Raw genomic sequence first — 26,752 nt, 5'->3', positions numbered from 1 at the left:
TGTGTGTGTGTGTGTGTGTGTGTGTGTGTGTGTGTGTGTGTGTGTGTGTGTGTGTGTGTGTGTGTGTGTGTGTGTGTGTGTGTGTGTGTGTGTGTGTGTGTGTGTGTGTGTGTGTCACTTGCTGTTTATCCTAACAGCTTGGGGATAGGAGCTGTCATTGAACCTGGTGGTCAGTCAGCTGTACAGCTTGACGGACCGTAGAGAAATGAACATTTATCCTCCTATATTTGGGGTTCTGAGGATAAAACAGCTTCAGAACAATCAATGTAGAAATATGTGTTTACAGATCTGTTCAATAAGTTGTTGTTGATGATGGTGATGATCATGACTTTATTGAATTCATGAGGAAATAATTGTTGCATCATACATCATGTCAGCTTAAATAGACAGACGAAGACAGACATGCAACACGTCACACACATTACATACATAGTGCAATAGACTTCCAGACAGACAGTATTCACATAGACAACCATATAGCACAATTCAACACAACACAATATGAGCCTGGTTCATTTTCAGTAATGAGGCCCTGTACCCCATTTACAGTTTCTACTTCAATGTATCAGGTAGAGTTTTTCACCAGCTATAGAGTGAGTTGTTGTTTATGTTTCTAAGACTGCAGGGTGGGAGATGCAACAATGGCCTTGAGAACAGTAGGAAGTGTGTTGGTGGTCTTTCTCTGGTCTGTGACAGGTATGTTATCATTCATAATTGTATTATAGCATCCTTAGACATTTCTAAAAGCATACAGATCTTAATATTATTCTGGTGTGTTCAGTGGTGTTGTCTGTTAGGAATCTCCACTTCACTTTTATAGCTGCATTTCACACCTCAATAAGTGTAGCTGTGGTTACCATTTACAGTTAACTCAGCAACTACAGACACAAAGTGTGGACAAACCCTACTGTTAGTGTAAACCAATAGGTAATGCCCTTGTGTTGTGTGAATGTTTCAGTGGTACTGGGTCAGACTGGCTGGAGTGTGACTTACACCAAGAAGAGTTTCTGTACCTTAAATGGGTCAACAGTGGAGCTGTCCTGCTCTTACACATATCCCAGTGTTCATACAATCACAACAACCTTCTGGTTCACTAAAAATGATGCTGCGGGTCCTGTTAGTCTGAGTGATGACCCAGACTACAAAGGACGTGTGACATACCGTAAGGATAAAGAGAATGGTCACACCCTGACAATCACAGACCTGAGAGAGAGTGACTCAGCTGAGTACAAATTCAGATTTAAAGATCAGACTGGAGGATGGAGATATACTGGCACTCCTGGAGTCTCTGTGTCTGTCACAGGTACAGTAACATTCATTATAGTTAAACTGTTGAATTCCATTTACATCGGGAAAATTGTCTTGGTTTGGATTTATGTCGCTATAACATTGGATTTCTTCCATCTTTGTGTTAGAGTGATAAGTCTCTCATAAAGGGATTTACAGTGATATTGTTTTTTCTCCAGGTCTTCAGGTGAAGGTGACTGGTAGACATCAGGATAAGACACTGACCTGTATCACCACCTGTACTCTGACTGACAACCCCACCTATATCTGGTACAAGAACGGACACAAAGTAAAGGAGGACACTTCCAGCCTGTACTCAGACTACTTTAGTGATGCAGACAGTTACTCCTGTGCTGTAAAAGGCCGTGAGGATCTCCGCACTCCTGCAGTGTGTAAGTGTGGACTTTTTTATCAAAAATTTGCTTCAGGTTGTCAGACGATCATTATTTAATTTTCTGTGAATGTGATGTTCACTTCTGCTTTAGGTCCGTATGCTTTGCCACGCAGTGTTGAATGGGCTACAAGATATATAATCAAATTCATGAAAATGCAGTCAATGGATGAATTTACTTCTACCAGATACCTTTCATTATGTTTTTGCACTTGTATACACTTGCACTACTTTTTTAACTAATGAAAAAAAAGAAAAATGAAAAAAACTACAAAGCTGAGGGAGTAGTGTAACGATCGTCGTCGGGTGATGAGGAAGCGGACCAAAGCGCAGCTGGGAGCGAACACATGTTTATTCTTCACACTGAAATAAACACGTACACAAAACCAAGAAAATGCCGATACGTTAACTGCTCAAAACACAAAGAGGCAACACCCCACCAACAGCGTGGGGGAAAAAGGAACTTAAATGTGATCCCAATCAGAGACAACTAGCGACAGCTGTCTCTGATTGGGAATCGACAGAACCCAACATAGAAATAACCCACATAGAGCTAACACAAGGCTATAACGCAAACATAGAAAACAAACCAAGGAAAAATACCCAACATGACACACCTTGACCAAAATACCCGAGTTCACCTGGTCAGGGCGTGACAAGTAGTCACATCCTTGTTACTTTCACAGCATATGATTTTGTCAGGTGTCAGTGTGCAGTGGTAGGATGGAGTCAGGCGCAGGACACAGAACTGAGTAAAAGACGTACTTTACTCGAAAAGAAACAACAATAATTTCCACGCAGGGAAAAACACACCAGCGCACAGAAGTCTAGAACACTAAACAAAGAACAAACATGCACAAAACCATGTGGGAACCAGAGGGTTAAATAGGGAATAAATTATAATGTAATGGGAACCAGGTGTACAATCAAGACAAAACAAATGGAAAAAGAAACATAGATCGGTGGTAGCTAGAAAGCCGGTGACATCGACCGCCAAACGCCGCCCGAACAAGGAGAGGCACCAACTTCGGCGGAAGTCGTGATAGTACCCCCCCTTGACGCGCGGCTCTAGCAGCGCGCCGACAAGGGCCTCGGGGACGACCCGGAGGATGAGGCGCAGGGCGATCCGGGTGGAGACAGTGAAATTCCTGCAGTAAGGAAGGGTCCCGGATGTCTTCCAGCGGCACCCAGCATCTCTCCTCCGGACCGTACCCCTCCCACTCCACGAGGTACTGAAGGCCCCTCGCCCAACGCCTTGAGTCCATGATGGCTCGCAGAGTATACGCCGGGTTCCCCTCGATGTCCAGAGGGGGCGGAGGAACCTCCCACACCTCGGACTGCTGGAGCGGACCAGCCACCACCGGACTGAGGAGAGACACATGGAATGAGGGGTTAATACGGTAATCAGGGGGAAGCTGTAACCTATAACATACCTCGTTCAGTCTCCTCAGGACTTTAAATGGCCCCACAAACAGCTTCCGGCAGGGCAGGCGAAGGGGCAGGTTTCGGGTCGAGAGCCAGACCCGGTCCCCCGGTGCATACACCGGGGCCTCACTGCGGTGGCGGTCGGCGCTCGCCTTCTGTCGCCTGATGGCCCGTTGCAGGCGCCGAAACCATTCATCCACCGCAGGTGCCTCGATCTGGCTCTGATGCCACTTTGCCAGGACCGGCTGATAACCTAGTACACACTGAAATGGAGACAGGTTAGTGGAGGAGTGGCTGAGGGAGTTTTGGGCCATCTCTGCCCAGGGGATGAAAGCCGCCCACTCCCCCGGCTAGTCCTGGCAATAGGACCGCAGAAACCTACCCACATCCTGGTTAACTCTCTCCACCTGCCCATTACTCTCAGGATGAAACCCTGAGGTCAGGCTGACCGAGACCCCCAGACGTCCCATGTGAAGTGGGGACCCCAATCAGGCACTATATCCTCAGGCACCCCGTAGTGCCGGAAGACGTGTGTAAACAGGGCCTCCGCAGTCTGTAGGGCCGTATGGAGACCGGGCAAAGGAAGGAGACGGCAGGACTTAGAAAACCGATCCACAACGACCAGGATCGTGGTGTTTCCTTGTGACGGAGGAAGATCCGTCACGAAATCCACCGATAGGTGTGACCACGGCCGTTGTGGAACAGGTAGGGGTTGTAATTTCCCCTCTGGGCAGGTGTCTAGGTGCCTTGCGCTGGGCGCACACCGAGCAGGAGGAAACATAAACCCTCACGTCCTTAGCTAAAGTGGGCCACCAGTACTTCCCATTAAGACAGCGCACTGTCTGACCGATGCCAGGATGACCAGAGGAGGGTGACGTATGGGCCCAACAGATCAATCGATTGCGGACATCAGACGGAACGTACAGATGCCCAACTGGACACTGGGTGGGAGTGGGCTCCGTACGCAACGCCCACTCGATGTCCGCGTCAACCTCCCATACCACCGGTACCACCAGGCAAGAAGCCGGAAGTATGGGAGTGGGATCCGTGGACCGCTCCTCTGTCATACATCTGGGACAGTGCGTCTGCCGTAGCGTTCTGGGAACCTGGTCTGTAGGATAGGCTGAAAACAAAACAAGTGAAAAACATGGCCCACCTTGCCTGGCGAGGGTTCAGTCTCCTCGCCGCCCGGAATTACTCCAGATTGCGGTGGTCAGTCCAAATGAGGAAAGGGTGTTTAGCCCCCTCAAGCCAATGCCTCCAGGCCTTCAGAGCCTTGACAACAGCCAACAGCTCCCGGTCCCCCACATCATAGTTTCGCTCTGCCGGGCTGAGCTTCTTCGAAAAGAAAGCACAGGGGCGGAGCTTTGGTGGCGTACCCGAGCGCTGAGACAGCACAGCTCCTATCCCAGCCTCGGACGCGTCCACCTCTACTATGAATGCCAAGGAAGGATCAGGATGAGCCAGCACAGGAGCCGAGGTAAACAGAACCTTCAGGTGACCAAAAGCCCCGTCCGCCCCAGCTGACCACTGCAGTCGCACCGGTCCCCCCTTCAGGAAGATCAGTGGTAGCTAGAAAGCCGGTGATGTCTACCGCCGAACACCGCCCGAACAAGGAGAGGCACCAACTTCGGCGGAAGTCGTGACAGATTTTAACTGGTGAAAACTAGTTTTCCTACTTAATCAACAGTGTTGACTTTGTTTATTTTTCGAGATGGGATCACCTCGTTAGTCAGTATGTGTTACCCAGGTGCTCGCTTGTCCATCTGGTTAGTGGGAAGGTGTTGGCCCAGGTGATATTTAACCTCTATGGGCTAGGTGGGACGCTTGCCACCTACTCAACAGCCAGTTGAATCCTGTGGCGCGTTATTCAAATCCTTAGATATGCTATTACTTCAATTTTTCAAAAATATGACTATTTTACACCATTTTAAAGATAAGACTCTCGTTAATCTAACCACACAAAGGCTTTACAACGAAAGCAAAACATTAGATTATGTCAGCAGAGTACCGAGCCAGAAATAATCAGACACCCATTTTTCAAGCTAGCATATAATGTCACATAAACCCAAACCACAGCTAAATGTAGCACTAACCTTTGATGATCTTCATCAGATGACAACCCTAGGACATTATGTTATACAATACATGCATGTTTTGTTCAATCAAGTTCATATTCATATCAAAAAACAGCTTTTTACATTAGCATGTGACTAGCATGTGACTAGCATTCCCACCGAACACTGCCAGTGAATTTACTAAATTACTCACGATAAACGTTCACAAAAAGCATAACAATTATTTTAACAATTATAGATACAGAACTCCTCTATACACTCGATATGTCCGATTTTAAAATAGTTTTCGGTGAAAGCACATGTTGCAATATTCTCAGTAGATAGCCCGGCATCACAGGGCTAGCTATTTAGACACCCAGCAAGTTTAGCACTCACCAAAGTCAGCTTTACTATAAGAAAAATGTTATTACCTTTGCTGTCTTCGTCAGAATGCACTCCCAGGACTTCTACTTCAATAACAAATGTTGGTTTGGTTCAAAATAATCCATAGTTATATCCAAACAGCGGCGTTTTGTTTGTGCGTTCAAGACACTATCCGAAAGGGTAAATAAGGGTGACGAGCATGGCGCAATTCGTGACAAAATTTTTTGAAATATTCCATTACCGTACTTCGAAGCATGTCAACCGCTGTTTAACCTCTATGGGACCGGCGGGACGAATTCGTCCCACCTACGTAACAGCCACTGCCAGCCTGTGGCGCGATTTTCAAAATCTTAAAAATCCTATTACTTCAATTTCTCAAACATATGACTATTTTACAGCCATTTAAAGATAAGACTCTCGTTAATCTAACCACACTGTCCGATTTCAAAAAGGCTTTACAACGAAAGCAAAACATTAGATTATGTCAGCAGAGTACCAAGCCAGAAATAATCAGACACCCATTTTTCAAGCCAGCATATAATGTCACCAAAACCCAGAAGACAGCTAAATGCAGCACTCACCTTTGATAATCTCCATCAGATGACAACCCTAGGACATTATGTTATACAATACATGCATTTTTTGTTCAATCAAGTTCATATTTATATCAAAAACCAGCTTTTTACATTAGCATGTGACGTTCAGAACTAGCATACCCCCGCAAACTTCCGGGGAATTCGCTAACATTTTACTAAATTACTCACGATAAACGTTCACAAAAAGCATAACAATTATTTTAAGAATTATAGATACAGACCTCCTCTATGCACTCGATATGTCCGATTTTAAAATAGCTTTTTGGTGAAAGCACATTTTGCAATATTCTAAGTACATAGCCCAGGCATCACGGGCTCGCTATTTAGACACCCGGCAAGTTTAGCACTCACCATAATCATATTTACTATTATAAAAATGTCATTACCTTTTGTTGTCTTCGTCAGAATGCACACCCAGGACAGCTACTTCAATAACAAATGTTGGTTTGGTCCAAAATAATCCATCGTTATATCCGAATAGCGGCGTTTTGTTCGTGCGTTCCAGACACTTTCCGAAATAGTAAAGAAGTGTCACGCGCTTGGCGCAATTCCTGACAATAAAATTCAAAGTATTCCATTGCCGTACGTCGAAGCATGTCAACCGCTGTTTAAAATCAATTTTTACGTCATTTTTCTCGTAGAAAAGCGATAATATTCCGACAGGGAATCTCCTTTTCGGCAAACAGAGGAAAAAAATCCCAAAGGCGGGGCGGTCGGGGTCACGCGCATAAGCTAGTGTCTCTTGATGGGCCACTTGAGAAAGGCGATAATGTGTTTCAGCCTGGGGCTGGAATGACGACATTCTGTTTTTTCCCGGGCTCTGAGAGCCTATGGAAGACGTGGGAAGTGTCACGTTAGAGCAGAGATCCTTAGTAAATGATAGAGATGGCAAAGAAGTTCCAGAAATGGTCAGACAGGCCACTTCCTGTAAAGGAATCTCTCAGGTTTTGACCTGCCATTTGAGTTCTGTTATACTCACAGACACCATTCAAACAGTTTTAGAAAATTTAGGGTGTTTTCTATCCATATGTAATAAGTATATGCATATTCTAGTTACTGAGTAGGAGTGGTAACCAGATTAAATCGGGTATGTTTTTTATCCAGCCGTGTCAATGCTGCCCCCTAGCCCTAACAGGTTAACCTCTATGGGCTAGGTGGGACGCTAGCGTGCCACCCGTGGTGCACTCCATCAACAGCAGGTGCATTTCAAGAGCGGCAAATTTGAATCCAAATAAATGTCAAAATTCAAATTTTTCAAACATACAACTATTTTACACCCTTTGAAAGATAAACATCTCCTTAATCTAACCACGTTTTACGATTTCAAAAAGGTTTTACGGCGAAAGCATAAATTTAGAGTATGTTAGGACAGTACATTTACAAGAGTTGTGTGTAATGTTTTGTCAAGTCAAAGACAGGGTCACCAAAACCATAAAACCAGCTAAAATGATGCACTAACCTTTTACAATCTCCATCAGATGACACTCCTAGGACATTATGTTAGACAATGCATGCATTTTTAGTTCTATCAAGTTCATATTTATATCCAAAAACAGCGTTTTACTATGGCATTGATGTTGAGGAAATCGTTTCCCTCCAATAACCGGCAGTCAAGTCAGCGTCACAAATTAAATAATTAAAATTAGAAAACATTGGTAAAATATTATATTGTCATTTAAAGAATTATAGATTTACATCTCTTGAACGCAATCAACTTGCCAGATTTAAAAATAACCTTACTGGGAAATCACACTTTGCAATAATCTGAGCACTGCGCCCAGAAAAATACGCGTTGCGATACAGACTAGACGTCATGTTGGGGAGATCTAAAATCGAAAATACTATGTAAATAATCCATTACCTTTGATTCTCTTCATCAGATGTCACTTCCAGGTATCACAGGTCCATAACGAATGTAGTTTTGTTCAAAAAAGCTCATCATTTATGTCCAAAAATCTCCGTCTTGTTAGCACATGATCTAAGCCAGCCGGACTTCTCGTCATGAACGAGGGGAAAAAATATATTTCCGTTCGTTCAAACATGTCAAACGTTGTATAGCATAAATCATTAGGGCCTTTTTAACCAGAACATGAATAATATTCAAGGTGGACGAATGCATACTCTTTTATAACGTATTGGAACGAGGGTACCCAACATGAACTCGCGCGCCAGGTGTCTAATGGGACATCATCGTTCCATGGCTCTTGTTCGGTCAGATCTCCCTCCAGAAGACTCAAAACACTTTGTAAAGGCTGGTGACATCTAGTGGAAGCAATAGGAAGTGCCAAAATATTCCTCAGCCCCTGTGTTTTTCAATGGGATAGGTTTAAAGTCAATACAACACATCAGGTATCCACTTCCTGTCAGAAAATGTCTCAGGGTTTTGCCTGCCAAATGAGTTCTGTTATACTCACAGACACCATTCAAACAGTTTTAGAAACTTTAGAGTGTTTTCTATCCATATATAATAAGTATATGCATATTCTAGTTACTGGGTAGGATTAGTAACCAGATTAAATCGGGTACATTTTTTTTATCCAGACGTGCAAATGCTGCCCCCTAGCCCTAACAGGTTAAAATCAATTTTTATGCCATTTTTCTCATAAAAAAGCGATAATATTCCGACCGGGAATCTGCGTTTAGGTAAACAGACAAAGGAAAACAAAGCATTCGGTCGAAGCGGGCATGCGCCTAAGCCCATAGTACTCTGAGTGGCCACTTGCCAAAAGCGATAAAGTGTTTCAGCCAGAGCCTGCCTCGATATCGTTCAACGTTTTCCCGGGCTCTGAGACCCTATGGAAGACGTAGGAAGTGTCACGTTATTGCACAGATCCTGAGTCTTCAATAAAAAGAGCCAAGATGAAACACTACTTCTCAGACAGGCCACTTCCTGCTTGAAATCTTCTCAGGTTTTGGCCTGCCATAGGAGTTCTGTTATACTCACAGACACCATTCAAACAGTTTTAGAAACTTTATGGTGTTTTCTATCCAAAGCCAATAATTATATGCATATTCTAGTTACTGGGCAGAAGTAGTAACCAGATTAAATCGGGTACGTTTTTTATCCAGCCGTGTCAATATTGCCCCCTATCCCCAACAGGTTAACCTCTTACATCTAGACGTTCCGCTAGCGGAACACCTGCTCCAATATCCAATGATAGGCGTGGCGCGAATTACAAATTCCTCAAAAATACAAAAACTTCAATTTTTCAAACATATGACTATTTCACAGCATTTTAAAGACAAGACTCTCCTTTATCTAACCACACTGTCCGATTTCAAAAAGGCTTTACAGCGAAAGCAAAACATTAGATTATGTCAGCAGAGTACCAAGCCAGAAATAATCAGACACCCATTTTTCAAGCTAGCATATAATGTCACAAAAACCCAGAAGACAGCTAAATGCAGCACTAACCTTTGATGATCTTCATCAGATGACACACCTAGGACATTATGTTATACAATACATGCATGTTTTGTTCAATCAAGTTCATATTTATATAAAAAACAGCTTTTTACATTAGCATGTGACGTTCAGAACTAGCATACTTCTGGGGAATTTGCTAACAATTTACTAAATTACTCACGATAAACGTTCACAAAAAGCATAACAATTATTTGAAGAATTATAGATACAGAACTCCTCTATGCACTTGATATGTCTGATTTTAAAATAGCTTTTTGGTGAAAGCACATTTTGCAATATTCTAAGTACATAGCCCAGCCATCACGGGCTAGCTATTTAGACACCCGGCAAGTTTAGCACTCAACAATATCAGATTTACTATTATAAAAGTTTCATTACCTTTTGTTGTCTTCGTCAGAATGCACTCCCAGGACTGCTACTTCAATAACAAATGTTGGTTTGGTCCAAAATAATCCATCGTTATATCCGAATAGCGGCGTTTTGTTCGTGCGTCCCAGACACTATCCGAAATGGTAAATCAGGGTCTTGCGCATGGCGCAATTCGTGACAAAAAAAATCTAAATATTCCATTACCGTACTTCGAAGCATGTCAACCGCTGTTTAAAATCCATTTTTATGTAATTTTTCTCGTAAAAAAGCGATAATATTCCGACCGGGAATGTCCATTTAGCTAAACAGAGGAAAGAAAACAAAGCTTTCGGTCGACGCGGGCACGAGCCTGAGTCTCACAGTACTGTAACCAGCCACTACCCAAACGCGCTACTTTTTTTCAGCCAGAGCCTGCAAAGCCACGATTCAGCATTTTGCCGCCTTCTGAGAGCCTATGGCAGCATTAGGAAGTGTCACGGGACAGCTAAGATCCTCACTCTTCAATAAACAGAGACAAGAAGAACGTCACCTTGTCAGACAGGCCACTTCCTGCATGAAATCTTCTCAGGTTTTTGCCTGCCATATGAGTTCTGTTATACTCACAGACACCATTCAAACAGTTTTAGAAACTTTAGGGTGTTTTCTATCCAAAGCCAATAATTGTATGCATATTCTAGTTACTGGGCAGGAGTAGTAACCAGATTAAATCGGGTACGTTTTTTATCCAGCCGTGAAAATACTGCCCCCTAGCCATAACAGGTTAACGAGAGTCTTGTCTTTAAAATGGTGTAAAATAGTCACATGTTTGAGAAATTTAAGTTATTGCATTTTTAAGGTATTTGTATTTCGCGCCACGCTCTACCATTGGATATTGGTGAGGCGTTCCGCTAGCGGAATGTCTGTCCCTAAAAGGTTAATAAGGTAATTACAATAATAGATGTGAGATGTGTGACAGATTACCTGTGACAGTCAGGGAGACAGGTGAGCCAGAAAACTTTTCTCCAGATGTTATCAATCTGAACCTGTACACAGCAGAGTCACTCACTCTCAGGTCTGTGATTCTCAGGGTACAGTCACTCTTCTTATCCCCAAGGTACTCTGTATGACCCTCATGCCCTGGCACTGAGCTCAGATCTTCAGCATCCATACCAGACCATTTAGTAAACCAGAAAGCTGTTTTGATCTCATGATAACTGGGATATGTGTAAGAGCAGGATATGTCCACTGTTGACCCCGTCAAGGCACAGATACTCTGATGGGAGTAAGTCACACTCCAACACTTCTTACCTGAAACACAAAAAGAAAATAGAACACCTTTATATTACCAATACACTTATGTTGTTATGTTCACCTGCAAGAAAACCAAAAGTCACTCAAACAGAAGGGGAAAATACCAAAGAGTCACTAACAAAGACCAAAATGAGACCGGTTTCTAGGAAAGGTTGTGCAAGACACTCATGGGGGTGTTCATTGAAAGTTGACTAGCAACAACAACTGGAACCAGAGACATGAGCGCCCACAATATTTGCCCGATAAGAAAAAAGTAAAAACCTACACCAAACGTGAAGACAGGAAGCAAACCAAAAAGTGGAGCAAAACAAAAGCAGAGAAGATAAAGAATTGTTTTTCCAGAAATCAGTAAGGGAGAATCAAGTAAAGGTGTTGACTCTCCACATTTCTTAAACAAACTTCATCATCGGCCCAGCCACTCTTAATCTAACCACATTGTTCGATTTCAAAAAGGCTTTACAGCGAAAGCAAAACATTAGATTATGTCAGGAGAGTACCCTGCCAAACATAATCACACAGTCATTTTCAAAGCAAGCATATATGTCACAAAAACCAAAACCACAGCTAAATGCAGCACTAACCTTTGATGATCTTCATCAGATGACACTCCTAGGACATTATGTTATACAATACATGCATGTTTTGTTCAATCAAGTTCATATTTATATCAAAAAACAGCTTTTTACATTGGCATGTGATGTTCAGAACTAGCATACCCACCGCAAACTTCCGGTGAATTTACTAAATTACTCACGATAAACGTTCACAAAAACATAACAATTATTTTAAGAATTATAGTTACAGAACTCCTTTATGCAATCGCGGTGTCAGATTTTAAAATAGCTTTTCGGCGAAAGCACATTTTGCAATATTCTGAGTAGATAGCTCGGCCATCACAGGCTAGCTAATTTGACACCCACCAAGTTTGGTGCTCACTAAACTCAGAATTACTATAAGAAAAATTGGATTACCTTTGCTGTTCTTCGTCAGAATGCACTCCCAGGACTTCTATTTCAACAACAAATGTTGTTTTGGTTTGAAATAATCCATAGTTATATTGAAATAGCTCCGTTTTGTTCGTGCGTTGAGGTCACTATCCAAAGGGTGATGCGCGAGCGCATTTCGTGACCAAAAATGTCTAAATATTCCATTACCGTACTTAGAAGCATTTCAAACGCTGTTTAAAATCAATTTTTATGCTACTTTTCTCGTAAAATAGCGATAATATTCCAACCAGGCAACGTTGTATTCATTCAAAGGCTGAAAGAAAAAAATGGAGTAGTCTCGTGAACGCGCATCTCAGTCTAACTGTCCCCAGGCTGACCACTCACAAATCCTGCTGCTGTTCTTTGCCCAGAGACAGCAGACACCCCATTCCACTTTCTGGCGGCTTTATAGAGCCAATGGAAGCCTTAGAAAATGTCACGTTACAGCACAGATGCTGTATTTTCGATAGAGATGCAACAGAAGGACAACAAATTGTCAGACAGGGCACTTCCTGTATGGAATCTTCTCAGGTTTTGGCCTGCCATATGAGTTCTGTTATACTCACAGACACCATTCAAACAGTTTTTGAAACTTTTGAGTGTTTTCTATCTAAATCTACTAATTATATGCATATTCTAGTTTCTGGGCAGGAGTAGTAACCAGATTAAATCGGGTACGTTTTTATCCAGCCGTGAAAATACTGCCCCCTATCCCAAACAGGGATATACATCCCAAACAGCAGTCATACAGACACAGTAGTGGTATGTGATACCAAATGTACTATTTCACATAAGAGGACATACTGGACACTGAACAAAAATATAAATGCAACATGTAATGTGTTTGTTTCACGAGCTGAAATAAAAGATCCCAGAAATGTTCCATATGTACAAAAAATGTACATCTCTCAAATGATGTGCACAAATTTGTTTACATCCCTGTTTGTGAGAATTTCTCCTTTGCCAAGATAACCCATCCACTTGACAGGTGTGGGATATTATGAAGCTGATTAAACAGCCTTATTATTACACAGGTGCACCTTGTGCTGGGGACAATAAAAGGCCACTATAAATTGTGCAGTTCTGTCACACAAGACAATGCCACGGATGTCTCAAGTTTTGAGGGAGTGTGCAATTGGCATGCTGACTGCAGGAATGTCAACCAGAGCTGTTACCAGATATTTTAATGTTAATTTATCTACCGTAAGCCGCCTCCAACGTCATTTTAGAGAATTTGGCAGTACGTCCAACTGGCCTCACAACCGCAGACCACGTGTAAGGCCACAATCAACAGCACGATCAACTCTATGTGAATGAGATGTATCACGCTGCATGAGGCAAATATGCTTTTTGTTCATATGGAACATTTCTGGGATTTATTTCAGCTCATGAAAAATGGAACCAACACTTTACATGTTGTGTTTATATTTCTTTTTGGTGTAGTTGAAACAGAGACCCGAGATAGAGAATGACTGTCATTATTGTCTCTAAAATAGTTTATTCAGATCCAGGAGGGCAGTATGACATGGAGTTACTCTGTCTGTCACAGGTAATACCGTGTTAAATACTAGATCAAGATTCGATATAAATGTGCCTCATCAATCTACGGACTAACGTAATTTGAATTCAAAGAAAATGAATAGTCTAGGTATTGTAGGCTAGTTCAACACATATCTTGATTTGTGTTTATTCAGTATTAAGATCAGGATGATAGTCTGTACAGACTGTAATAGGAATGGCTTGCATCATTTCTTCAGAAGAGAACTCAGTAAATTCATACAGTATTTTCATGTGTTGTATTTCTCTCCAGATCTTCAGGTAAAGATTACAACTTTACTGTTTTCAAGATGGGTGACCCTGAACTGTGGCACGTGTACTCTGACTGACAACCCCACCTACATCTGGTATAGGAACGGATACAAAGTAAAAGAGGACACATCCAGCCTGTACTCAGACTACATTAGTGATGCAGACAGTTACTCCTGTGCTGTAAAAGGCCATGAGAATCTCCACTCTCCTGCAGTGTGTGAGTGCAGATTCAATTACAGTATTCCTCCTCATTAGGCTATATTCATTCAGTTGGTGAATTACACATCTGAAACACTCATCACACAAAGATCTGAAAAGAATACAGAAAACACTATATTGTCATGTTATTTTAAGGTGTTCGTGGTCAGAACTGTTGGAGTGTGACTTACCCCCATCAGGGAGTCTGTGCCTTGAAGGGGTCATCAGTGGATATATCCTCCACGTATGACAGTGGTTATGATACGATCACATCATCACTCTGGTTTAGTCCTAAACATAATGCCAGCTGGAGTGATAAGTTGATCCCTGAGGACCTAGCCACAGACCCAGGGTATGCAGGTCGTGTGGAGTATGCTGGAGAGAAGGAGAGCGGTCGCTCCACCCTGAGAATCACAGATCTGAGAGAGGAGGACTCTGCTGAGTACAAGTTCATATTCAACACAGAAACCTCAGGATGGGGGTACAGCTTCCCTGGAACAACTCTGACTGTCACAGGTAACAGTGAACTCACAATCTACAGGTGAATGTGACTCCTGTCTGGTGTCGTGTCTTTGGCATCATTAAAACTGAAGACCTATTTATCAAATAACTCTCTGTAATTATTATTACGCGATTAAACTGATTAATCTTGTAACTGTAATTAACTAGGAAGTCGGGGCATCAAGGAAAATATTCAGATTACAAAGTTATAATTTTCCTAATATAACTTTCAGATATTTTAATATCTGATCAATTAGTCTTCAAATTAATGAATTATTATTTACGTCACGTTAGTCTCATTCCAAACATCCTAAATTGTTGGTTATCTGCACAAACCCAGTCTTCACTATGAGTCATCCATACATCAATTGTCTTAAAATCATTTATTTACGAACTAGGTAATTCACAGAAATGCATAACAAACAGTAGATATGTTTACAAGGAAATGATAGGAGAATGTGCCCTAGTGGGCTAAACCGGCATGGTGGCTTGTTAGACGAAAGGGGAGTGGGGGGGTCAACTGAGGAGACACTACAAAGTTGAATATTATAACAATTGAAATGCTAAGCCTTTGCACATGAACGCTCACTCATTCGGGAACAATTGCTATCAATATATATATTTACGCTCAGTGTGTCGTCGGCATCTCTGTTGAAAAGTTTGTTTCTGTTGGAGAGTCTGTCCGCCCTCTCTCTCTCTCTCTCTCTGTCGTGGTTAGAATGGATAGTTCAGAGTAACATTCATGTCGTTATAGAATAGCTGTTTCGGCGGTTGTCGGTCTTCGCGTTCAATGATACCGAATTCCTAGCTGCAGACTAGTAATTAATATCAAAGACTTGTTCTTATTCTGTCGGTATCATTAGTCTAAGAGTTTAACCACGTGGTATGGTTAAAAGTTCATCAAGAGAAATGCATGGTCTCAAACCTTGGCCCCCTCGTTATCGAGGTAAGCTGGTCTCCTCTCAAACCTTGGCCATCTCGTTATCGAGGTAAGCTGGTCTGCTCTCAAACCTTGGCCCTCTCGTTATCGAGGTAAGCTGGTCTGGTGATAGAAAACCTTGGTGAGGGTTTTATTCGGAACATCGAAAAGGCTGTCTCATGACGCCAGGTCCTGTCTGTGCCCCTGGGGGCATGCCAAGGACTTAGTGAAACTTTAACCTCTCTAGGCTAGGCGGGACGAATTCGTCCCACCTACGTAACAGCCACTGCCAGCCTGTGGCGCGATTTTCAAAACCTTAAAAATCCTATTACTTCAATTTCTCAAACATATGACTATTTTACAGCCATTTAAAGACAAGACTCTCGTTAATCTAACCACACTGTCCGATTTCAAAAAGGCTTTACAACGAAAGCAAAACATTAGATTATGTCAGCAGAGTACCAAGCCAGAAATAATCAGACACCCATTTTTCAAGCCAGCATATAATGTCACCAAAACCCAGAAGACAGCTAAATGCAGCACTCACCTTTGATGATCTTCATCAGATGACAACCCTAGGACATTATGTTATACAATACATGCATGTTTTGTTCAATCAAGTTCATATTTATATCAAAAACCAGCTTTTTACATTAGCATGTGACGTTCAGAACTAGCATACCCCCGCAAACTTCCGGGGAATTCGCTAACATTTTACTAAATTACTCACGATAAACGTTCACAAAAAGCATAACAATTATTTTAAGAATTATAGATACAGACCTCCTCTATGCACTCGATATGTCCGATTTTAAAATAGCTTTTTGGTGAAAGCACATTTTGCAATATTCTAAGTACATAGCCCAGGCATCACGGGCTCGCTATTTAGACACCCGGCAAGTTTAGCACTCACCATAATCATATTTACTATTATAAAAGTTTGATTACCTTTTGTTGTCTTCGTCAGAATGCACACCCAGGACTGCTACTTCAATAACAAATGTTGGTTTGGTCCAAAATAATCCATCGTTATATCCGAATAGCGGCGTTTTGTTCGTGCGTTCCAGACACTATCCGAAATAGTAAAGAAGTGTCGCGCGCATGGCGCAATTAGTGACAATAAAATTCTAAGTATTCCATTACCGTACTTCGAAACATGTCAACCGCTGTTTAAAATCAATTTTTACGACATTTTTCTCGTAGAAAAGCGATAATATTCCGACAGGGAATCTCCTTTTCGGCAAACAGAGGAAAAAATCCCAAAGGCGGGGGCGGTCGGGGTCACGAGCATAAGCCCAGTGTCCCTTGATCGGCCACTTGAGAAAGGCGATAATGTGTTTCAGCCTGGGGCTGGAATGACGACATTCTGTTTTTTCCCGGGCTCTGAGCGCCTATGGACGACGTGGGAAGTGTCACGTTAGAGCAGAGATCCTTAGTAAATGATAGAGATGGAAAAGAAGTTCAAGAAATGGTCAGACAGGCCACTTCCTGTAAAGGAATCTCTCAGGTTTTGACCTGCCATTTGAGTTCTGTTATACTCACAGACACCATTCAAACAGTTTTAGAAAATTTAGGGTGTTTTCTATCCATATGTAATAAGTATATGCATATTCTAGTTACTGGGTAGGAGTGGTAACCAGATTAAATCGGGTATGTTTTTTATCCAGCCGTGTCAATACTGCCCCCTATCCTAAACAGGTTAAACAGAAATACAATTCTCTCACATTATCATTACATAGCATCCCATCATCTCACAAATAGCTTCATCCTTTTTCATTCATTTTATACAACCAGTCTCATACCTGAGACTCTTCTATAAACATGGTTATGGTAATGTGGCGGTATTGTCTCTCATGAGTTTCACAAATTGTACCAAATGGACCAGTTTGTAGCTGGATTCTTCACCGATCTTTTATACCTTCTCCAGAACATAAATGTTGTTCGGTTCTGTCACGCCCTGACCAGGTGAACTCGGGTATTTTGGGTCAGGGTGTGTCATGTTGGGTATTTTTCCTTGGTTTGTTTTCGATGTTTGCATTATAGCCTTGTGTTAGCTCTATGGGGTTTATTTCTATGTTGGGTTCTGTCGATTCCCAATCAGAGACAGCTGTCGCTAGTTGTCTCTGATTGGGATCACATTTAACCTCTCTGGGCTAGGTGGCACCAAATCGTCCCACCTACGTAACAGCCAGTTGAATCCTGTGGCGCGATTTTCAAATACCTTAGAAATGCTATTACTTCAATTTCTCAAACATATGACTATTTTACAGCTATTTAAAGACAATACTCTCGTTAATCTAACCACACTGTCCGATTTCAAAAAGGCTTTACAACGAAAGCAAAACATTAGATTATGTCAGCAGAGTACCAAGCCAGAAATAATCAGACACCCATTTTTCAAGCTAGCATATAATGTCACATAAACCCAAACCACAGCTAAATGCAGCACTAACCTTTGATGATCTTCATCAGATGACAACCCTAGGACATTATGTTATACAATACATGCATGTTTTGTTCAATCAAGTTCATATTTATATCAAAAAACAGCTTTTTACATTAGCATGTGACGTTCAGAACTAGCATACCCCCCGCAAACTTCCGGGGAATTTACTAACAATTTACTAAATTACTCACGATAAACGTTCACAAAAAGCATAACAATTATTTTAAGAATTATAGATAGAGAACTCCTCTATGCACTCGATATGTCCGATTTTAAAATAGCTTTTTGGTGAAAGCACATTTTGCAATTTTCTAAGTACATAGCCCAGCCATCACGGGCTAGCTATTTAGACACCCAGCAAGTTTAGCCTTCACCAAAATCAGATTTACTATAACAAAAATGTTATTACCTTTGGTGTTCTTCATCAGAATGCACTCCCAGGAATTCTACTTCAATAAGAAATGTTGGTTTGGTCCCAAATAATCCATCGTTATATCCAAATAGCGGCGTTTTGTTCGATGCGTTCTAGACACTATCCGAAATGGTAAATCAGGGTTACGAGCATGGCGCAATTCGTGACAAAAAAATCTAAATATTCCATTACCGTACTTCGAAGTATGTCAACCGCTGTTTAAAATCTATTTTTATGAAATTTATCTCGTAAAAAGCGATAATATTCCGACTGGGAATCTGCGTTTCGGTAAACAGAGGAAAAAACAGAAAGACGGGGCGACCAGTGCACGCGCCTAAGCCCACTGTCCCCTGATCGGCCACTTGAGAAAGGCGATAATGTGTTTCAGCCTGGGGCTGGAATGACGACATTCAGCTTTTTCCCGGGCTCTGAGAGCCTATTGGAGCCGTGGGAAGTGTCACGTTACCGCAGAGATCCTTTGTTTTGGAAAGAGATGTCAAAGAAAGCCAATAAATGGTCAGACAGGCCACTTCCTGTAAAGGAATCTCTCGGGTTTTTGCCTGCCATATGAGTTCTGTTATACTCACAGACACCATTCAAACAGTTTTAGAAACGTTAGGGTGTTTTCTATCCATATCTAATAAGTATATGCATATTCTAGTTACTGGGTAGGAGTAGTAACCAGATTAAATCGGGTACGTTTTTTATCCGGCGGTGTAAATACTGTCCCCTAGCCCTAAGAGGTTAAGTTCCTCTTTCCCCCACGCTGTTTGTGGGGTGTTGTCTCTTTGTGTTTGAGCAAGTAACATATCGGCATTGTCTTGGTTTTGTGTACGAGTTTATTTTCAGTGTAAAGAATAAACATGTGTTCGCTCCCAGCTGCGTTTTGGTCCGCTTCCTCGTCACCCGACGACGATCGTTACAGGTTCTCCAGTTCTGTGAGGAGGAAGAAATTCCTTTGTCCTCTCTATGAAAACTCACTCTCTCTCTATAATGTGGCCATGAGGAGAGGGTCTCCTCATAGGAATTTACGACCTCTTCTGACCACAGCAGCCTGGGTGTGGGAGACAGAGGTAAGGGGATGGTGCATAGCAAAGGGCTGGTGCAGAGGGAGGGGGGGTATAGTGCTCGATGTACCCAAAGATTGCAACGTCATGACACTGGTGATGCAACACTTTGGGAACTTTCCCCAAATTCCAGAAATCCTGGTTGGAGGATTAATTCCTTCTGATTCTGGGAATATTCTGGAAAACATGGGGATTTTGGGAGAGTTACCATAATTGTTTAACCCTGTTCCTGCTACAGTGACAATGCAGCAGTGGGTGTTAATTAATGTCTTATTTTACATTGATACAATAGGAACCATCTGCGTAGGAAAGTATTTGTTTATTGTAATAGAGATCAGGTGAGTCAGGGTTTTAATGATGTTTTTTATTCCAGGTCTTCAGGTGCGGATTAAGGATCCAACCAACATCATAGAGGGAAAGGATCTTTGTCTGTTCTGTGAGTCCATATGCTTTCTGCAGGACAACCTCTCTTACATCTGGTACAAGAACAGACAACGTCTGATCGGTCATGAGACTAAGTACCTGTACTTAAAGCCGGTCAGCAGTGAGGATACAGGCAGATACTCCTGTGCTGTAGCAAACCATGAGGATCTCCACTCTCCTGAAGAGTCTCTCACTGTCACATGTGAGTATGTGGGATATAATTCTAGAACTATACACTGAGTATACAAAACATTAAGAACACCTGCTTTTTCCTTGACATAGACCAGTTGTCCACAACTGGCGGTCCATAGGCCGAATTTGGTTTGCGGGTGGTTTTATTTGGCCCCCCACAAGTTTTCTGAGCAAGGTAAGAGTACACATTGTTGCATTATACTATGTGTACTCTTACCTTTTCTGTCATCCTCTTTACCAGATGGCCAAAGGAACACCTCGGTGTCAGTCAGTCCCTCTGGTGAAATAGTGGAGGGCAGTTCAGTTACTCTGACCTGCAGCAGTTATGCCAACCCACCTGTGGACAAATACACCTGGTACAAGAAGAATGTAACCTCACCAAAAGCATCAGGACAGAGTTACAGCATCACTAACATCAGCTCTGAGGACAGTGGAGAATACTACTGTGAGGCCCAGAATGAAGTTGGAGCAAAAATATCAAAGCTTGTTCCTGTAAATGTTTTGTGTAAGTATTGCATATCATCTCCATTTTCTACTCTATTTTACTTTAATTGTGATTTTACAGAAATATCTTCTGAACTCAAAAGGAAAGTATTGTGACACACTTTTCTATCAGATAAACCAAAGACCACCTCAATATCAGTCAGTCCCTCTGGTGAAATAGTGGAGGGCAGTTCAGTGACTCTGACCTGCATCAGTGATGCCAACCCACCTGTGGACAAATACACCTGGTACAAGAAGAATGTAACCTCACCAAAAGCATCAGGACAGAGTTACTGCATCACTAATATCATCTCTGAGGACAGAGGAGAATATTACTGTGAGGTTGAGAATAAATATGGACGTCTCAACTCTTCTTCTGTGTTTGTGGACGTTCACTGTGAGTACACCTAATCTTCATCTCTTCATTGGTTATCACACAGGTTAACAACAATAAATAATAGTTAGCAATGTTAGACACTTATCAGACCATATGACATATAATTAGTAGGCATATCATTAGTAATATTACACACTTACCATACTATATGACATAGAATTAATAGGCATATAATTAGTAATATTACACACTTATCAGACCATATGACATAGAATGAATAGGCATATAATTAGTAATATTACACACTTATCAGACCATATGACATAGAATTAAATAAATATTGTTTCATTTTGTTATTCCCTGGTTTCCCTTATATCTCCACCATGCATTTATAATCTCATGATACTACAGCAGTGTTTCCCTGGTTTCCTCTATGTCATATCTCCACCATGCATTTATAATCTCATGATACTGCAGCAGTGTTTCCCTGGTTTCCTCTATGTCATATCTCCACCATGCATTTATAATCTCATGATACTACAGTAGTGTTTCCCTGGTTTCCTCTATGTCATATCTCCACCATGCATTTATAATCTCATGATACTACAGCAGTGTTTCCCTGGTTTCCTCTGTCATATCTCCACCATGCATTTATAATCTCATGATACTACAGCAGTGTTTCCCTGGTTTCCTCTGTCGTATCTCCACCATGCATTTATAATCTCATGATACTACAGCAGTGTTTCCCTGGGTTCCTGTGGTGGTGGTGGTGGTGGGGGCTGTCCTGACTGCTGGAGCTCTTCTAGTCACCATCTACTGCTATATGAAGAGGTGAGACAGCCATCTACATATACTGTATTAGTAACATATCAAACTCCACAAGAGGTCAGTAGAGAGCAGAACTCACTCTGTCCCTCATTACAGGAGATCCACAGGAGGAAGTGATGCCACAGCAGACACACAGGTAATAATGTCAAAAACCTAAGTTATTTCAATCCTATAATACCACAGACATAGACAGTAAGTGAATGGATTCATGTATTTGTGTTTTATGCCGTATTGAGTGTTTGTGTTTCTGTGTCTCTCTCAACAGAGTGTCCATCCTGATCCTAACAGTGAGACGTACACAGCTCTGAACATGAAGACCAGGTCATCAGAGTATGACACCCTTGTAGTAAGTCGCTTATAATGCAGTTTGTGTGTCCATGTACATAACAGTGTTAGAGGGAGTGCTGTGTAAAGTGCTCATTCAATGTGTCTTCTTTCAGAATGTGAGGGGACTCCCCAGTGACACAGCCCCTCAGATAGATACTGAGCTCTCCGATTATGAGAAATGAAGAGAACCACCACAGAACCTGGACTGAAGAGAACCACCACAGAACCTGGACTGAAGAGCTCCAGCATCAAACCAAAGCTAGGCCTCACAATGCTATTCTATTACTATCATATTGCTTTCTAATCTAGAATGTTTAAGACAATGAGCTTTAACTTTTGAGTAAATGATGGAATTTAGATTGTTCTCCTAATGATAAATACAGTATGTGCACTACCGTTCAAAAGTTTGGGGTCACTTAAAATGTACTTGTTTTTGAAAGAAAAGCAAAAAATGTTGTCCATTAAAATAGCATCAAATTGATCAGAAATGCAGTGTAGACACTGTTAATGTGGTAAATTAATATTGTACCTGGAAATGGCAGATGTTTTATGGAATATCTACATAGGTGCACAGAGGCCCATTATCAGCAACCATCACTCCTGTGTTCCAATGGCACGTTGTGTTAGCTAATCCAAGTTTAAAATTGTAAAAGGCTAATTAATCATTAGAAAACCATATTGCAATTATGTTAGCACAGCTGAAAACTGTTGTCTGATTAAAGAAGCAATGAAACTGGCCTTCTTTAGACTAGTTGAGTATCTGGAGCATCAGCATTTGTAGGTTCGATTACAGGCTCAAAATGTCAACTTATCTGTTTACTGTCTATAGATTGTATTGCTTATCTTTTTTCATGGGATTTTATCAATTCCAGATTTTTATAACATATAAAGTTTTGGCTTGTCTTAGTGACACAAAAAGGAATTATATTGACAGGAGATTTTAAATATTTGTAGCTCTCGAGTTGCTCCTGATGTGTTAAATACGTTTTACTTCGTATTGCTGTCAGATATTATTGGGCATTTTATATTTTATATTATGTAATACCATATTGTTCAGTGTCATAATATTATTAATTATTACGTATTTTAGATATATTGACTACATGTTGTAAATAAGCTCAAATATAGACAACAAATAATTGATTCTTTTGTTAATTTACATTGAATCATAACTATCCATTCAGCTTGTTTCTTGTATTTCTGCCTGTTGGACACATGATGGTGCCATTGAACCAAATAACCATGAGTGGCTACACACACACACACACACACACACACACACACACACACACACACACACACACACACACACACACACACACACACACACACACACACACACACACACACACACACACACACACACACACACACGTCTAGACCTTGCCAGATTCGTGTGGTACGGGTATGTTGCTCCCTAGACTACTGCAGGAGTACTCTAATGTAAGTTGTCAAACAGATTTCCTGGGTGGTAAAGATCTGGATGGACTATTTCTACTTTGATCTTATTTCTTTGGGAATGGTTTGTACTCCTAATGGTGTCTGGAGCTCTACCCCTCTGCCCTATCAGACGCTCAGAAGTCCATCCAGCTCGCCCCTGATTGGCCAAAGGGATACTTCCTCAAGGGAAGTGCACTGATGGGGTTAAAGGTCAGTGTCTGAGCTCTCTACTGTGAAAGTGGAAATTGCTGACAGTGTGTGTGTCTGTCGGTGAAATCTGACTCTCAATCTCTTTTCCTTCATTTTATCTCCCCTCTCTTCCCCCTGCTCTCTCTCGCTTCATCTCCCCTCTCTCCCCCATCCTCTCTCCCTCCCCTCTACCTCCTCTCACTCACCCCTCCTCCCATCCCTCCCATCTTCTCTCTCCAGCTGTATGGTGAGGCAGAACAGGCCATGGATCAGGAGTTAAAGCTGGATCAGGACTGAGATGAGTCCTCCACTGAGGTCTTCAACTGCAAGGTCCTGCAGCTCATGGTGAGGGGAGACAGGGGTCAGACTCCAGCGTAATGGAGTTGGTGGTAGTAGAGTTGGATAACGCAATGTGTCTGAAGCTGAGGTTTGGTTTTCTGTCTCTCTCTTTCTCCTGTAGGATCTGGGTTTTGAGGAGGTGCAGAGATAGTTGCTGCTGGAGAAGTTTACCACGGTGCAGGCTGCTCTCGGCTCCCCTCTCAGGACTCCAGTTGTGGACCCCTCCTCCCCTCAGAACTCCAGTTGTGGACCCCTCCTCCCCTCGGTACTCCAGTGGTGGACCTCTCCTCCCCTCAGGACTCCAGTGGTGGACCCCTCCTCCCCTCAGAACTCCAGTTGTGGATCTCTCCTCCCCTCGGTACTCCAGTTGTGGACCTCTCCTCCCCTCAGGACTCCAGTGGTGGACCTCTCCTCCCCTCGGGACTCCAGTGGTGGATCTCTCCTCCCCTCGGGACTTCAGTGGTGGACCTCTCCTCCCCTCGGGACTCCAGTGGTGGACCTCTCCTCCCCTCGGGACTCCAGTGGTGGACCTCTCCTCCCCTCGGGACTCCAGTGGTGGACTTCTCCTCCCCTCGGGACTCTACTGGGTGTGTATGTTTATCTCTGGGTGTCATACCTGGGTTGTTAGTGAGACTCTAGACCATGTTATCCCACTGAGCTAAAGTCTAGGCATTAGCTCCAGGAGCTAACATGAATCTCCAGGTCTAAGACAAGGTTCTCATCATTACAGACCGGCTAAGTTCACTGAAATCACACCGAGTCTGTTGTTTGGTTATTCCATATCTAAATTATACATAATTTAACGTGAGTGTATATATACCTACAGTTATAGGTTCTATAGACTGTCCAGAATAGCACCCTATTCCTACATAGTGCACTACTTTCAACCAGAGCCTCATGGTCTTGGTCAAACAGTGCACTGTGTAGGGGATAGGGTGCCATTTAGGTCACATTCATAATGTTCTGTTGTTGTAAGGTTGCTGTCGTGGATTTATTCTGACCATGGTCCCCTCCCTTCCTCTCATCCTCAGGTCCCCCTGTCCCTGTCTCTGGGTGGGGTACGTCACCATGGACCTCACTGAGAAACACATGTTGGACCTCTTCAAAACGTATGACCATCATGCCCCATTTCTATCTGTTTTAGTTCAGTATCTATGTTTCTATCTGCATGTTAGAACACACTTGGGAAAGGGTTGGGAATCGGGACCTCAGTCTCAGGGACCTTATTACCAGTTTGTTATTCTGTTTTTGATCCAAATGGATGAGGACATGATTGGGACATATGAAGAGAGACAGGAGGCTGCAGTAATGTTGAGATGCCAGTACGGAGAGCTCTAGTCTAGAACACAGGAACCTTCAGTTGCACTTTGATGGAGATGATGAGGGATGGGTCACATTGTCATGGGTGTCGTAGGGTGTAGACCAAAACGCAGCGGGTAAATGTATACTCATCTTCTTTTTATTAGTGAAGAAGGAAAACACAAACAAGGTATACAAAAACAAACGAACTAGACAGTCTCGTCAGGCATACAGCAAAACAAGAAACAATCTCCCACAATTCCCAAAACAAACACACTCCTAAATATAGGACCTTCAATCAGAGGCAACGATAGACAGCTGCCTCCAATTGAAGGCCCCAATCCCCATACCTAAACATAGAAATACAATACCCTAGCACAGACATAGAACTAACAACATAGAACTAACCAAAAAACCCCGGACTAATAAATCAAATACCCCTCTACATGAACACTTACTCAAACACACCCTGAACCACATAAAACAAATACCCCCTGCCACGTCCTGACCAAACTAATAAGAACAAATAACCCCTTTACTGGTCAGGACGTGACACACATTATGTGAGTAAACACATTAAGAGACCATATAGAACAGTCAACACTTTGTTATGGATCTGTATTGAAAGAAAACACTACATTGAAAATGGGCTGCATTTAGCCTCTTTAAAAAAATGTAGACCCACTCCTCAAATGAAGAAATGCAAATAGCTATGCAGTCTTTAGCAGTACATCCCTTTCTGACATGCTGTTGATGCATGTGATTGTCTTAAATCCCTGACTACTTTCACAACGTGTCAATCAATCACTAAAATCACTAAATCATATACTTGTGTATACGTACTGTATCATTTTATTTTTACTTACATTTTTTACCTCTGTTTTGGTTGTTACATCAGGGCCAGTATTCATGAAGTGTCTAAGAGTAGGAGTGCTGATGTAGGATCAGGTCCTACCGGTTCATATAATAATGATCTAAAAGGCTAAACTGATCCTAGATCAGCTCTCCTAGTCTACTCTGAGAATATGGACCCTGGACTGTTTTAATGTATCAGGTGGAGTTATTCACCAGCTATAGAGTGAGTTGTTGTTTATGTTTCTAAGACTGCAGGGTGGGAGATGCAACAATGGCCTTGAGAACAGCAGGAAGTGTGTTGGTGGTCTTTCTCTGGTCTGTAGCAGGTAAGGTCTCATTCATAACTGTTTTAGTAATGTTATCTTAATGTTATTCTGGTGTGTTCAGTGACATCATCTGTTAGGGGCTTCTTCTTTTCTGGAATAGTTGTCTTTCACACCTCACTGAGTGATGCTTAGGCCCTTTCTGTGGTTTCC

General features: G+C 42.2%; 1 protein-coding gene across 1 annotated transcript; it reads left to right on the top strand.

The window, feature by feature from the left end:
* The first annotated feature begins 621 nt into the window (after positions 1–621).
* On the top strand, positions 622–22,593 carry LOC106564177 (sialoadhesin-like). The gene is made up of 12 exons (XM_045712569.1): positions 622–696; positions 959–1,303; positions 1,467–1,679; positions 14,023–14,238; positions 14,376–14,735; positions 19,938–20,189; positions 20,421–20,684; positions 20,796–21,059; positions 21,737–21,830; positions 21,924–21,963; positions 22,093–22,173; positions 22,268–22,593. Exons 1-12 carry the CDS (start codon positions 642–644, stop codon positions 22,334–22,336), a joined length of 2,253 nt encoding a protein of 750 aa, XP_045568525.1. The 5' UTR covers positions 622–641; the 3' UTR covers positions 22,337–22,593.
* Positions 22,594–26,752: the final 4,159 nt, after the last annotated feature.

This window comes from Salmo salar, unplaced genomic scaffold (assembly GCF_905237065.1).
Source record: "Salmo salar unplaced genomic scaffold, Ssal_v3.1, whole genome shotgun sequence".
Taxonomy (NCBI): Eukaryota; Metazoa; Chordata; class Actinopteri; order Salmoniformes; family Salmonidae; genus Salmo; species Salmo salar.
The sequence above is the reverse complement of the archived record's forward strand: the minus strand, read 5'-3'. Positions and strand labels throughout refer to the sequence as shown.